Below are 13,857 nucleotides of genomic sequence, written 5' to 3'. Positions count from 1 at the left end.
GATCAGCCTGCACATCCGTGCAGGCTGATCATGGTCTGCACTGTTCGCTATTCAGTCAGTAAATTTTCAGTTAACACTCCTTTGAATAATAAGTGGTACTGCCCAAATTGAATGATGGACCAGTCCATTTTAGAAATTTAGCAGGGCAAGGGTTAATATACTTTTATATAAAAAAAAAAATAGTGATTTTTTAAAAATGTTTACTTCTTATTTCATTCATTCTGTTATCTGTAAAATATGACATACAAGAAAAAGAATGCATCACTTATTGAAGTGCTGGTCTGAATATTCGGCTCTCGGGTAATGTTATTGGCGTTACCTCGGCAAAGCCTCGTTATAACTTAAACAGTTACACTCGACACAGATATTCGCATCAGCACGTGCAACCAGTGGAAGATTTTAATGTTTGTGGTGTAATTTCAAACATAATTTTTATTGTTTTAAGAGGAGATGAAGAAAGACCCCTTCAACTCCGAATATATTGAAAGTTATAATTTCACTTTGTATTAAAATTGTGTCTCCCTATTTCAGACTGACAACCATGTGACATACGATTTAGATACAAAAGCCTCTGATGATGAAGGCCAGTCTAAATCACGAAAAGAGGTAAGAATTATTCATCAGTCTAAAACACGAATGGGTTTAAGAATTATTCAATACTCAGGTATTCATCAGTATTCATCGTTCTTAAACACGAAAAGGGATGTGAATTATTTATCAGTCTAAACACGAAACGGGGTATGAGGTATTCATATAAAACACGAAAAGGGATTGAATTATTCATCAGTCTACAACACTAAATGGATTATGAGGTATTCATCAGTTTCATCATAAAACACGAAAAGGGATGTGAATTATTTATCAGTCTCAAACACGAAATGGATTAAGATTTGTTCATGAGTTTAAAACACAAAAAGGGATCAAAATTATTCATCATTGAAGAACGAAAATCGGTAACAATTGTCCAAGAGTCTAAACACGTAAGAATCGGTCCAACAGTCTAAACACATAAGAAATGTCTGCATGTGAAGAATGCGTCAGTAAGTTAGCGACATTAGTTCAAACACGCAAAAAATGAAAGTTTTTCTAAAGTATATAACGAAATGGTCGTCTTGAGTTAAACTGTCTCCCAAGAAGAAAAAAAAACTGTCAGCCAAACAGAAAGAGGTTAATATATCATACATCATCATATTGTATATGAGCCGAAACACAACGGAAGAGGAAACTTCCTCTAAGTCTTGCGAAACGAGACATTAAACGAAAAGACGTCTAAAACACGATAACCAAGAATGAAGGAAACAAACCACGAGTTCTACTTAAATCTAAAGAGCTAGGAAATTAAATGTATGCCAATAATTTTATTCATTTGTTTTGCTGACAAGGGATATGTTAGGATCGATAACTGATTTTATGTAAGGGCTATCATTTATGAATACTAGGTAATTTAAATCATGACATCGCATTTCAAAAATAAAAATCATGTATTAACAGCACATGAATCACCTTGTTAATACACGATTACACGCCCAGAACCAGCAAAAATGTTTTATGCAATAATACTAAAATTCTTTATTATCATTATTATGTCACATACATTTATACACATGGCAGTTTTCGTTACAAGGATAGCACATTTTCAAAGTGTGTACATTTAGTATCAATTACTATCTATATGTATCCTAAAAACACAACAATTTCTTTGATATCTTGAAAACATATAAACATGTATTAATAATTGTTAGGTAACAAATTAGAAATTGTGCTAAGTGTATATATGTGTATCTTGAAAACCTGAGTGCAATATCCATTATTTAGTTGAAACCTACCTTGTATTTTTTTCAACTTTTTCACTCAGGATGTTGTCACTCAAGTTGAGATATTGTCTGGTTCCCGGCCAACCTCTGAAAAGTCACGTGATACAGTTGAGGATCCATCACCCAAAGCACCGGCAACCAGAAGAAGATCGGTTAAGAAAGTCACTGTAGAAAAGGAGAACGAGAGATTAAATAAAACTTTAAAAGAGGTAAAGATAAAGTCAAACAGCTGTATATATGTTTGTTGTTACACAGAACCTCGGTTTTGTTTTGTTACTATGCTTTATCTGAGTATAGAACAGTATGCTTCTGAACCAGTACTCCCACACTCCACCCCACCATAGAACCAACACATATACACTATACCCCACCTAAAATCAACACTATTACACTCTTTTCACACCTCTTCCTTATTACCCCCATTCCCTTATTGCAACACTTCCCTCATCACACCATTATTACTGGCTATTGCGAAACTGTGCCACATTGGCAAAAAATCAATATCACCATGTCAAATCAAAGAAACGTACTAGAAATCACATTTTGTCGGAATCTTCAGTAAAATTTTCAAGTATGTCTGGTTTTAACTCTGTACTCTTTGATGATACACAATGCCATGACATATATTCAAGGTCAAATGGTCAAAGTCGGGCAAGCGACTAAAGGCATCATGGCTCGCTTGTTTCTCTATGCTCCATTCTATTTCAATGTCAAACCCTTATTGTTCTTTGTTGCAGTCTCTAATAAAACCACCTCTGAGGGTGTTTTTGTCAATTTTCTTCTTACCCTTTTCTTCTGTTACTGTGTTACTGTGTTACTGCAGTTACTGTTGTTTCTGTTTTGTTGTTACTGTTGTTTTACTGTTACTGTTGTTACTGCTATTTCTGTTGTTACTGAAATCTTTGCTGTTACTGTTGTTTCTGTTGTTTCCGTTATTTCTGCTGTTACTGATGTCTTTGCTGTTACTGTTTTCTTTCTGTTGTTACTGATGTTTCTGCTGTTACTGTTTGTTTTTCTGTTCATATTGCTGTTGTTTCTGTTGTCACAGCTGTTACTGTTGTTACTCTTGTTTCTGTTCATATTGCTTCTGTTACTGTTGTTACTGGTTTTACTGTTGTTTCTGCTGTCACTGTTGTGCCTGTTGTTACTGCTGTTCCTGTTGTTACTGCTGTTACTGTTGTTTTTCTTGTTTTTGTTCATATCGCTGTTGTTACTGATATTACTGTTGTTTCTGTTGTTACTGTTGTTTCTTTATATCCACATACTCACTCCCCCTTTCTACTCCTTTCACTTTACCGCCCTTCCAAGTTTAAATACTTTTTATTTATTTTTTTTTATCATCCTGCTGTTTCTCGATATCTTTTTTCTTACTATCACATCCCGTTGCAAAATCAAATAAATCTGTACACTTTTAAGAAAACCTGTATACTAACTAGTCAAGCATGTAGTCTTGCACTTTTAATATTTTGTCAAGAAATTTTTCATACTCGTTTTTTTCTTTGTTTTTTTTTGTATCATGAAATGTTACTAGCACGTCAGTCAAGATGTTCAATGTGAGTGATTGTCTTCACCGTGTGTCCGTCGTCATGAGTCAGGCGACGTTATGCGTCGACAATTGTACGGTTAATTGTCATATATTGACTTATTAACACATAAGAGACTAATGAATTATTCAGAATTTGACCATGTTTTAGCTTGAATTATTCAGAATTTGACCAATTTTAGCTTGAATTATTCAGACTTTGACCATCTTTTAGCTTGAATTAGTCAGAATTTGATCATGTTTTAGCTTGAATTATTCAGACTTTAACCATCTTTTAGCTTGAATTAATCAGACTTTGACCATGTTTTAGCTTGAATTACTCAGAATTTGACCATTTTTAGCTTGAATTACTCAGAATTTGACCATGTTTTACACTCTATATGATACCTAAATTGAATGATGGCCGTAATAAAGTCTAGGCCAAGATTAAAATTGAGTCACCTTTGGTATAAAGTAGGGCTAATAAGTCAAATAATAGAAAAAACTTTTAAACAATTCAGAGGCAACATTTATCACCAAATCATTAAGATATATATTCAGAATGTTTGTCTGGTCAAATCTGTAAAAGTCATCTGAAGTTCCGAAAATTTGTTTAGTAAGTCAACTCATAGCATAATCCCGTAAAATTTAGTTCCATGAACCTATGGATAGAAGTCTATCAAACTCGATCTGTACCATCCCTGCATGAAGCTTTTTCAGATTTCTTCGAATTGTTCTTCCCAAAAAAATCTTATTCTGTAGTATTTAAGTTCAATGTCTGCTGAGCAACTCAGTGCCTTCAATTCCATACTATTCTTGTTTTAATAAGTCTCAGTTGTGAATGAAGTTTTACATATATTAAAGGTCCATTACTAAGGGAAAGTGAGTTGGCAATTTTTTTCATAGCCAGTGTAAAGACTTCTGCAAGACACTAAATAATGAAGATTGGCAGGTCAAAATTTTACAGAAGGTCTTTGGAACTCAAAGAAATGTATGTGTATTATGTTAAAATTTCAATGAATCGACAGAATGACCCCCAGGTCTTTTTAACTTTCTTCATACTTCATAGAAAAATAACTGTACATATACTGCGATTTATTTCGAATTTTTACATACCAACTTTCATTTTCCAATAAAATGAAATAGTTTCTGTGCTTTTTAAAAGAAATTAAAATGTTCACTTTCACTAGTATTGGACCTTTAAAGAAATAACAAATGAAATAAAATTAACTTTCTAGCCTGTTATCTCCCTGTACAGAATATCATAACATCGGCATATCTATTATGCTGGCATGACACATAATATCTTTTCTGCGTCCTGTGTATTTGCTGAAATGCAATTTCTTCAGGGTTTTTTTTCGGTCAGTCATACATATACACAAATCATTTTCTGTGTTATGAATTATTTTATTCCAAAAATCAGTACAAATAAAGTACTTTTTTCATTTTACATGTATATAGTCAACTTTTTGCAAAACAAGTACATTTCTTACCCTTTACTACCCTTGCTTAGAGTTAGGAAATATGCTTTTGATTTTGCTTCGAATATGCATGTTTACGCCATATTTATTGTAAGCACCCATGTAACACAGATGCATGCTCGTCCTCCACATCATGAAAGCGCTTTACGACCTACGTCTTCATGCTCTACACACCGGAAGTCAAGACGGATAAAATCTGCCGCACCACGGTTGACTTACACCGGAAGGGAACCGACTTCCTCTGACGTAAGCAGTGGCTTAATTGTACATTAGTTGTTTTGTTTTTTGTTTATGCAGGCACTACTTTTTACAGCGTATTAATATGCTTTACGGCATAGTTACTGCAGAATATACTTGAAATATATTTTAAAATATAATCATATTTACTTAAAGGGATACATCAATTTTGAAGTACTTTGGTTGGTTATTATAAATATATTGTGAAGTCAAAGTGATACGGTGAGTTTTAGGCAGTATATTTTAGAAAAACTTTCATATGTAAAGTAGGGCCTATGTTGAAAAATTCCTACCGCGTTAGGCACGCATTAAAATCGTCCTGTAAAACAGGGCTCAGTCAGTTATACTTTTACCTTTACGAGTAAACTAGTGCTATGAAATTTTAAATTTATCAAAAATTTTAACATGTGTTTGTTGAAACATTGATCAATGTTTTCCTAATCTGAGAATTTTTATTTTATAACTTTCTTTACAATAATTAACTTCCGAAGTGTGGACCAACTTGTACTGTATCATAATTATATTTATTTCAAAAATAAGAATACTTGCCAACATTAAGTTCGACTGTAAATCTTTCCAGACAAAAAAAGTTTTATGCAGAAGTTGTGTGTTCCATCTTCTCTTATCGTGGGTAGTACTAGACGGTTACGTAGAAAGTTCCTCTTTCGATGTACACAACGAACAAAGCAGATAACATAGCTGACGTAAAGCAAGAATATCCGCTTATAAAAAATGTTTATAAACTGTAGTAGCATTTTCATTTGCTGCGCAAAAACTTCCTACTATCTCCCGGCTTTGAATTGAGCATGCGCGAAACCCAGCTTCCGTCGCTAAGGAGTTTATTTAGGAAAAATCCAGGTATAAGATACTGGCTAAAAACGAAAGGAAACTTTATCATAATGAATAAAGTACTAATTTTATTCCTGTTCTATTTCGTTGTGTTCTATTGCCAGGATGAAAGCAGTAGCGCAACAAACGAATTTGATACTCAGAGTCTACCCGAAAGAATGTCTAGCCGAAAACCGTCCAAGTACAGCACAAACGAGCCTGAGCGTGTCACAAAACTAAGAATGGAGGAGGTAATTTCCTTTCAAGCGTATTTGTTTGATATTAAGTACATGCAGTTTTGTTAAAACGTTCCACCGTGTCAATGTCCATAGGTGTCACCGCGCTACAGTCTTAACGGTACTTAAGGAACCAGCACGGGAGAAATCTGGATTAGCGTCATGGTGGACAGGTTATTGAACACTAATTTTTCATTTCGGGTGGCCAAAGAGTTAAGTTTTTGTTTTAATTTCATTGTGAATGTATTTTGGACATTTTGGTAGAAAAAATGGGAGAGAATGTTGTAGATCTATTTTGGGAAATAAAACTCACTTTAAGAATGAGTAGTAAAACAAGATTACAGCAGTTTGATTTTAACGTGATTTTGCAGCAAGCAAATGTGCCAAGAAAAATCTATCTTAGAAGATATATATGTTGTATGACGACTACTTTTCTCTTCATTTTATGTCAGTTTTAGGATAATGCTTTAGAATGTAAGGAATTATATTCTGAAAATAAAACTGGCCATGTGCGGCAGCTCTGTAAAAATTGTCCATTTTGTATAGAATTTATGGTGAATGATAATACTTTGGTCCGTGTGGCCTACGACCTTACTGTACTTGGTGACTGGAAAAGATAACCTGTAGGCCTAACATTAATAAAGTAACAAGCGCGGGAGACATCTGGTCTAAACAGGTTATTAAAAACTATATTTTCACTTCGGTTGCCACAGAGTTTATAAAATGATATATTGCCGCAATGAATGAACACAATATAGAAAACTTACTTGTGTTATCTTTCAGACCGTTGCCGGACTATATTCAATAGCGGAAGAGCTTGTATCTCCTGTGAAGGCGGACGATCAGCCTCAAAGAAAAGTAGTTACTAAACCTAAAAAAAAGAAAATGGTGTTGTAAACAAACGCTAATGTGACACTAACCCTTGTTGCGTATTTCACCTAATGTATTCTCCTCTTTCTATGCATTTATCAAAGCAGCTGTTCTGTTAATAAATTACACGAGCATTTATGGTATGTTAATTTTCATTGTCGTAGTTAGCACGTCTATGTCTCCATGTTTTACACTTAAAGCAGTGGACCCGAAACGACAGCGGTAATTTCCGTATGTTTACGTATTATTCGTATCAGATTTCGGCATTCTCCGGCTGGTAGTTCGTATGAATAGGAGACTATCGTAATAGAATTACGTAGTCGAACGTAAATTGCCGAATGTCAGTCGGGTCCATCTCCGTAACAAATCTAGCGCAACTTGAAATATCTTACTAACATATTTCACATGCATATGGAGTAATGATAACATTCTTTGTCTTTTTTTTAAACATACATTTTATTACCAAGACTTAAAGGTAAATCAAATGACAAAAATGTACAGCAACAGAAATCTTATTGAAGAGAAATGCAATACTGAACAAATCGTTGCCTTAATTCCAGAATGACGTAAGTCAGTTTTTTGCAAAATTGAAGTTTTAGTGTCATTATGTACGTCTCTATGACCTCTGTAGGATGGTGAATTTGTAGCCTTGTGGAACTAACATAAACAGGTTAAATTTTAGTCCAACAAGTCTGTACGCAGTGTAAAGTCATTGACACACGAAATGCTTTCTTTCTGAGGTGGCAACATTACAGTTTTAAAAATGGCATAATGAAAAAGTTATGGACATGTATTTGATCAAAAATGCAGTTTGTTCCCACTGCAACGTGAAACAAATGGCGGCTTACGTTTATTTCTGAGGCACTTATTCGCGCAGTATTTCCTTAATGCTTAAAAACTGTATCTCTTTTAACAAAATTATCACGTTTTAACTAACATCGTCTTAAACTCACGAACTATAGAAAATTACCATTTTTAATGGCATCTATGCTAAAGTCTGCAGTGTTTAAATATCGTCGTAAACATTATAATGATTGCCACCATGGTCAGCCATTTTCTTTAATTTCAAACTGCCGTGTTTTTCAATGGTGATCCAAGTTTAAATATTCTTCCAGCATGATGAATGGATACACGACGACTTTCATGTTAAACCTTCTTATTATTAGGAACTCCTTCTCCTTTTCAAGATATTGGCAATATCCTTAAGAGTTGTGAATTGTATCTATTAAGTGTATTGAGAGAGTTGCGGACTGTATGCCCTGTTTCCCACTGCACTTCCAAAAATGAAATTCATATAAATGCTTTTTTAACAACTTCTGGCCACACGAAACGTTACAATATTTCTTTGAAGAAAATCAGTTACCAGGATGTGCACGTGTGTTACCTTAGAACTTAAAATAAACTCTTATCTTCATTTCCGTCCTGCTGTTTCCAGTTTTATGTCCAACAATTTTATAGATATATCTCTAAAAGGACCTTATAAAAGCTAACCGAGGGGTGAATGCGAAAGAGGTCTAAGTGCTTCTTTATTTATATGCACTTAGAACTCTTTCGCATTCACCCCTCGAAACGCACATTTTAAGACGCTATGAACGTTCTAATATTAAGATGAATTGGTGCAACTGAAAGATAATGTCATATTTCATTTTCTGTATAGCTCGATTTAAGTCCGAAAACATCGTGCTTTAATTGTCCTTTATGGCAACAATTTTTTTGTTTTGCATGTTTTAATCAAAGCTTGCTAAAACCCGTTTTAACCTTTCTCGTATTTCATAACGTGCATGGGATTTTCCTATTTCCTTCCAATTGTATATTAGTATGAAGGTAAGTGATATTTTTTTCTTATAATCTTTCCTCCTTTTATAACCTTTTTTATTGAATGTTACTTTATTTTTATTGTGTGGGTAGGGGTGGGGGTGGATAATGAAGTTTTAGGATATTCTAAACAAAACAGCTTATCCGCCATTTGCTATTTTTGCCAGATGCGTAAAAATTACTAAAAGTACATTCTTGCAATTTAGCGTATGCTCTGAGCAATGTGTTACTTATAACAAATCAAAATTTGAACAATATCAAACAACCACATCGTATACCTTTACTTATTTTACGATTACAACCTATTTTTAAAAGCTTGCAAAAATATACACTAAAATGTCTATATTTATTAACTATTAACTAACTCGTTACGAGGGAAGACAATGAGAACAAAAACAAATTAACGTCGTTGCAATTAACTGTTTTCGAGTAAAAAATAATCTACACCTCCTGTATTCTTATAAATTTAATTTATCCGTTCACTAAACACGCTATTTTTATATAAGAAATAAATGGGATATAGCAGTAGAAGGATTAAAAATATATATTTTTGCGAGATTTCTTATTTTTGAATTTTTGTTAAATTGTTAACAACGTATTTACGTTTGCTTAATTTAAGAAATAACTACTTTCAGTAACTTTCAAGACAATAGAAAAATAGCGAATGGCGGGTTAACTATACAGTATATATTTCTTTTATTTTAAATAAAGGCCTTTTAACATACACACCGAACCGGAAACGAAACAACTACATGCATGAACTGAATTCCTAGCTGGGCTACACGATTCGGTCTGAAAATGGTGATAAAAGGTCACATTTTCCCCACTAGTTTTTTGATTTGTCGTAAAACTTACTAACGCGACAATAGGTCAAAAGACGTCTAAGTTCCTCATGTAATTCCTAAATCTTTCAGTTTGTCTCACTGTTTATAAATCATATGTTTCTATTTAATTTTCCCACAGAGACGCCAGCGCCATTGCATGATTAAATATCAGTGAATATTATAGAAATATCCTATCTATCAGTGAATAATATGAATAATATTATAGAAATATCCTATCTATCAGTGAATAATATTATAGAGGTCATATGTATTTCTATAAAATATGCTAAAACATAGCAAAAAAAAATGTTCAATTTGGACTCGTTTCCGGTTCGGTACCATACATGTTTCATTCACTAGATTTTATTGTGTGTGGTTGTTGTGAAACTAATTTGAATTAACTTCTGTAATTTTATTTATACTTTGGGCAAACGTGAAAAGATTGCTATTATTTTATGAACTAAAAATAAATAAATTCTGACTGGCAATTGAAAGGCTATCAAATTTTACAACTATTCATGGCGAATAAGTTAAATCCTAATTACTGTAGAAACTTTATTTTCTACTGATTCATGACAGACACAACTTAGAAAAATACATCACTTCTTAATAATAGACGACTAAATTGTGTAATTTTCATGATTTTACAAACTTAACAACTTATGACAGGTTAGGGCATTATCAGAGAATTGTATTAGTAATAGTTTGGTACCAAAATTTTACGATTTGTCATATAATTTCGCGACTCGACATATTACCAAAGAAACCATCTTCTTTTTACTTAATTTTTACTTAAAACTGTCGGCCAATCAAATTTTGTTGAATTATGGGTATCAAAACGTTAGTACTTGTACTAAGTACAGTACATAAAGAAATGCATTTTACCTTTTTTTCAGGGAGGAAAGAAAGCATACTGAATGTTTAAGACGAAGAGCTGCCCTTGGACTCGAAAGGAAAACCCCTGATATGCAAATATACACGCTTATTGTTGGTGTTTGTTTTATAAATATCCTTGTGATTGAGTGTACATTAAAGATATATAACATCGAGGCGACAAAAGCCGGATCGGAATGTAAAACAGAGAATGAAACGATATATTATACACTGTATTACAATTAAATATCTTTGTGACTGTGTGTACCTTAAATTAAAGATATACTACGTCTTGCAACTGTTGCCAGATTGAAATGTAAAACAAAGAATAAAGATATATCATTAAATGTATTAGAAATATCTTCGTGACTGTGTGTACCCTAAATTAAAGATATACTACGTTCTATTTCGCTACAATCTACAATTGTTGATTGCTTATGTTAGCTTTATTTATAGAAAAAGTATTTGAATTCAATTTTTATAACATTCCATTTAGAAATTGGTGGGAAAATATGGAAAAATGCAAGAAATTATCAAATTAAAGGGAAGTAATTCTGAAGAAAATACACCATTGTGTCTATATTACACATGAACTTATATTAAAATATTTTATAGACTGGACAGGAAAACATCAATGTTGATTATGGACCTTTAAGTGTGACCTTGACCTTTGAGCAAGGGGTCCGGGTATTGCTCATGACGCATTATGGGGAACATTTGTGTCATGTAATATTAAAATCCCTTAATGGATGACAGAGTCATAGACCAGAAAGGAGCAAAAACCTATTGGCCTTTGACCTCCGACTGTGATCTTAACCTTTGAGTTAGGGATAAGGGTGTTGCGTAAGAAACGTTGTCTCATTGTGCCAAGTAATACTAAACCCCTTAATTACCTTTATCCTCCAGTCGTGATCTTGACATTTGGGGTAGGGGTTTGGGTATTGCACACGACACATTGGCTTATTATGGGATACATCTGTGTCAAGTAATATAAAATCCCTTTATGGATAGTCCAGTTACAGACAAGGCAAGAAAAAAAGAGTCATGTTGACCGTTGACCTCCAGGTGTGACCTTGACCTTTAAGTCAGGTGTTTGAGTTTTGCACAGGACACGTCATCTCGTCCAGGAGAATATTTGTGCCAAGTGATATTTAAATCAGGTCTTGCATGACAAAGTTATGGACCGGACAGGAAAAAATTGACCTTTGATCTCCAAGTGTGACCTTGACCTTTAAGCTAGGGACCTGGGTTTGCCCAGGACACATGGTCTGATTATGGGGAACATTTATGCCAAGTATATTTGTAACCACTTGATGGATGATAGAGCTCTGGACTGGACACGAAACAGACCCTGTGCCATATTAACATCTGACTGCCAAGTGTGACCTTGTCCTTTAAGCTAGGGGTCTGAAAGTTGTGCACAACACATCATCTTATTATGGGGAACATTTGTGACAAGTAATATTAAAAGTTTTTCATGTATTGTCGAGTTACAGACCAGAAATGAAAAAAAAATAGATCTGTTGACCTTTGACATCCAAGAGTAACCTTGATCTTTGAGCTAGGGGAGCGGGTTTTGCGCATAGCACGTTGTCTCATCAAGGGAAACATGTGTGCCAAGTAATATTTAAATCCCTTGATGATCGAATGACGGGCAGACGGAAAAGCGTTAGCCTAGAGTCCCCGAAATTGGTGTTCAACCATTAGGGAACTAATATGTCGGTGATAAACAATCCCCGTGTTTTACGCCGCAATAACACTCAAACCACTATGTTATTTTATCATTTATTCGTATGCGACATCATACAATTTTTTTTATCAATTATACATACACGTGCGATGCCTCTTGAAATATCTCATTAATAAAAATTTCTCAGCTAGATTACATAAAGATCATATTTCAGCACCTCTTCATTTGCTCGTCTATATTGTGTCAGTATAATTAAGCAGGTATCATGATACTTGAGAATGAAAGCGATTTCGTGACCTCTGGAAAAAAGATATCAACTCAGGCGAAATAATATATCTTGAGTATCACGGTCATGTGCATGTGATGTTTATATAATGGTATAATATAGCCGATATGCAATAATCACGTGACCGTGGTAAACTTCTCATTCGGGGCGCTTTTGATTTTCACCTGTTTTGACATCTACTATTGCCAAAAATACAAAAATATTCAAAGCGTTGCCATTAATTTGCATAAATATGTATGCAGTTGTTTATTGTATATTTATTTTGCTGTTTGTTAATAGGTTAAACAGACTGTTCCATAAATTTCTGCACCATAAACTTCAAACTCCCGGCGCCTGTTACCACTCCCCACCCACCAAAGACTAACTTAAAAAGCACAAGGAGCAGACACCAGATTTTGGAAGATCAGTATTATGCCAGCCGGCTGTCTACAATTGAATTAATATACATAGAATAACTTCTTTCACAAATGATTTGATTTATTTGACACTTCCCTTCCCCTTCGTTGAACTTTACAAAGATACTTCATTAATTAGTGTATACCAAACGCCAATACTACAACATATATTACTACATAGTGATTTTAATACTAATACAAGCACTGGTAGTATTTCCTAGAATATTTTATAAAGTTTTATTGACTATATACATAATACGTAACGTAATACAACCTCTCCAGAGCGGCTCTCGCTTAAGCAGAAACCTCTCTATAACAACATCATCAAAATTTCCTTAACCTGTCTTGAACAACAACCTCTACATAACAGTCAATATTAGTAGTTATATATATGGGGGTGCGAGCCCGATTTTGACCCCCCTGACCCCTTGACCCTATTCTAAAAAATCCAATGCCGGACAATTTAAAACCAAAAAATAAACAACTTTTCATAGTACTTTATGAAAACCTGTAGTAAAATATGATTAAAACCTTCCACCAAAATTTGCCAAAATCCTGCCAAGTGGCAGCAATGTGGCAGTCGCTGCCAACTTGACAAACTTTTGGCAGAACGTTGGCAAACACAAATTCAACCAATCAAAAGCCTCCATTTTTCTGCCAAGTGGCAGCAATGTGACAATGTCTGCCAACTTGACAAACTTTTGGCAAACTTTTGGCAGATTATATTTATTAATAAAATATAAGGTGGGTCTACGACCCCCGGAGGCAAAGCCTCTGGTCTTTGATTTTATTTTCAATTAGTAAGTATATTATTAGGGTACACATAGTAATTAAAACTTTAATTAAGCTTTTAATTAACCCTTTAATCCAAAAGTCTGCTTCTACTAGAGGATATAGGTTCATCCGATATGTAGAATCTAATGTAACTACCTATCAAAAGCATAAATGTTAATTCTGTAGATGCTGAATCGTTATACGGGTGAATA

General features: G+C 34.0%; 1 protein-coding gene across 7 annotated transcripts in view; it reads left to right on the top strand.

Annotated features, from left to right (window-relative positions):
• Nucleotides 1–10,851, top strand: part of LOC123556093 (uncharacterized) — a 46,670-nt gene extending 35,819 nt beyond the window's left edge. For 5 of the 7 annotated variants that reach the window (XM_045346694.2, XM_045346727.2, XM_045346735.2 and 2 more), the window contains 5 exons: nucleotides 532–606; nucleotides 1,856–2,023; nucleotides 4,929–5,063; nucleotides 6,008–6,133; nucleotides 6,902–7,126. In XM_045346694.2, the coding sequence (XP_045202629.1) occupies nucleotides 532–606; nucleotides 1,856–2,023; nucleotides 4,929–5,063; nucleotides 6,008–6,133; nucleotides 6,902–7,015 (618 nt within the window). In that variant the 3' untranslated portion in view covers nucleotides 7,016–7,126. Of the gene's footprint in view, nucleotides 1–531; nucleotides 607–1,855; nucleotides 2,024–4,928; nucleotides 5,064–6,007; nucleotides 6,134–6,901; nucleotides 7,127–10,523 lie in introns of those variants that run through there. The other 2 variants (XM_045346701.2, XM_045346713.2) reach the window with 2 other exon arrangements.
• The last annotated feature ends 3,006 nt before the right edge of the window (nucleotides 10,852–13,857 follow it).

The sequence above is a fragment of the Mercenaria mercenaria genome, chromosome 15 (assembly GCF_021730395.1).
Source record: "Mercenaria mercenaria strain notata chromosome 15, MADL_Memer_1, whole genome shotgun sequence".
NCBI lineage: Eukaryota > Metazoa > Mollusca > Bivalvia > Venerida > Veneridae > Mercenaria > Mercenaria mercenaria.
Note: the sequence above shows the minus strand (reverse complement) of the source record. Positions and strands in the feature narration are given on the sequence as shown.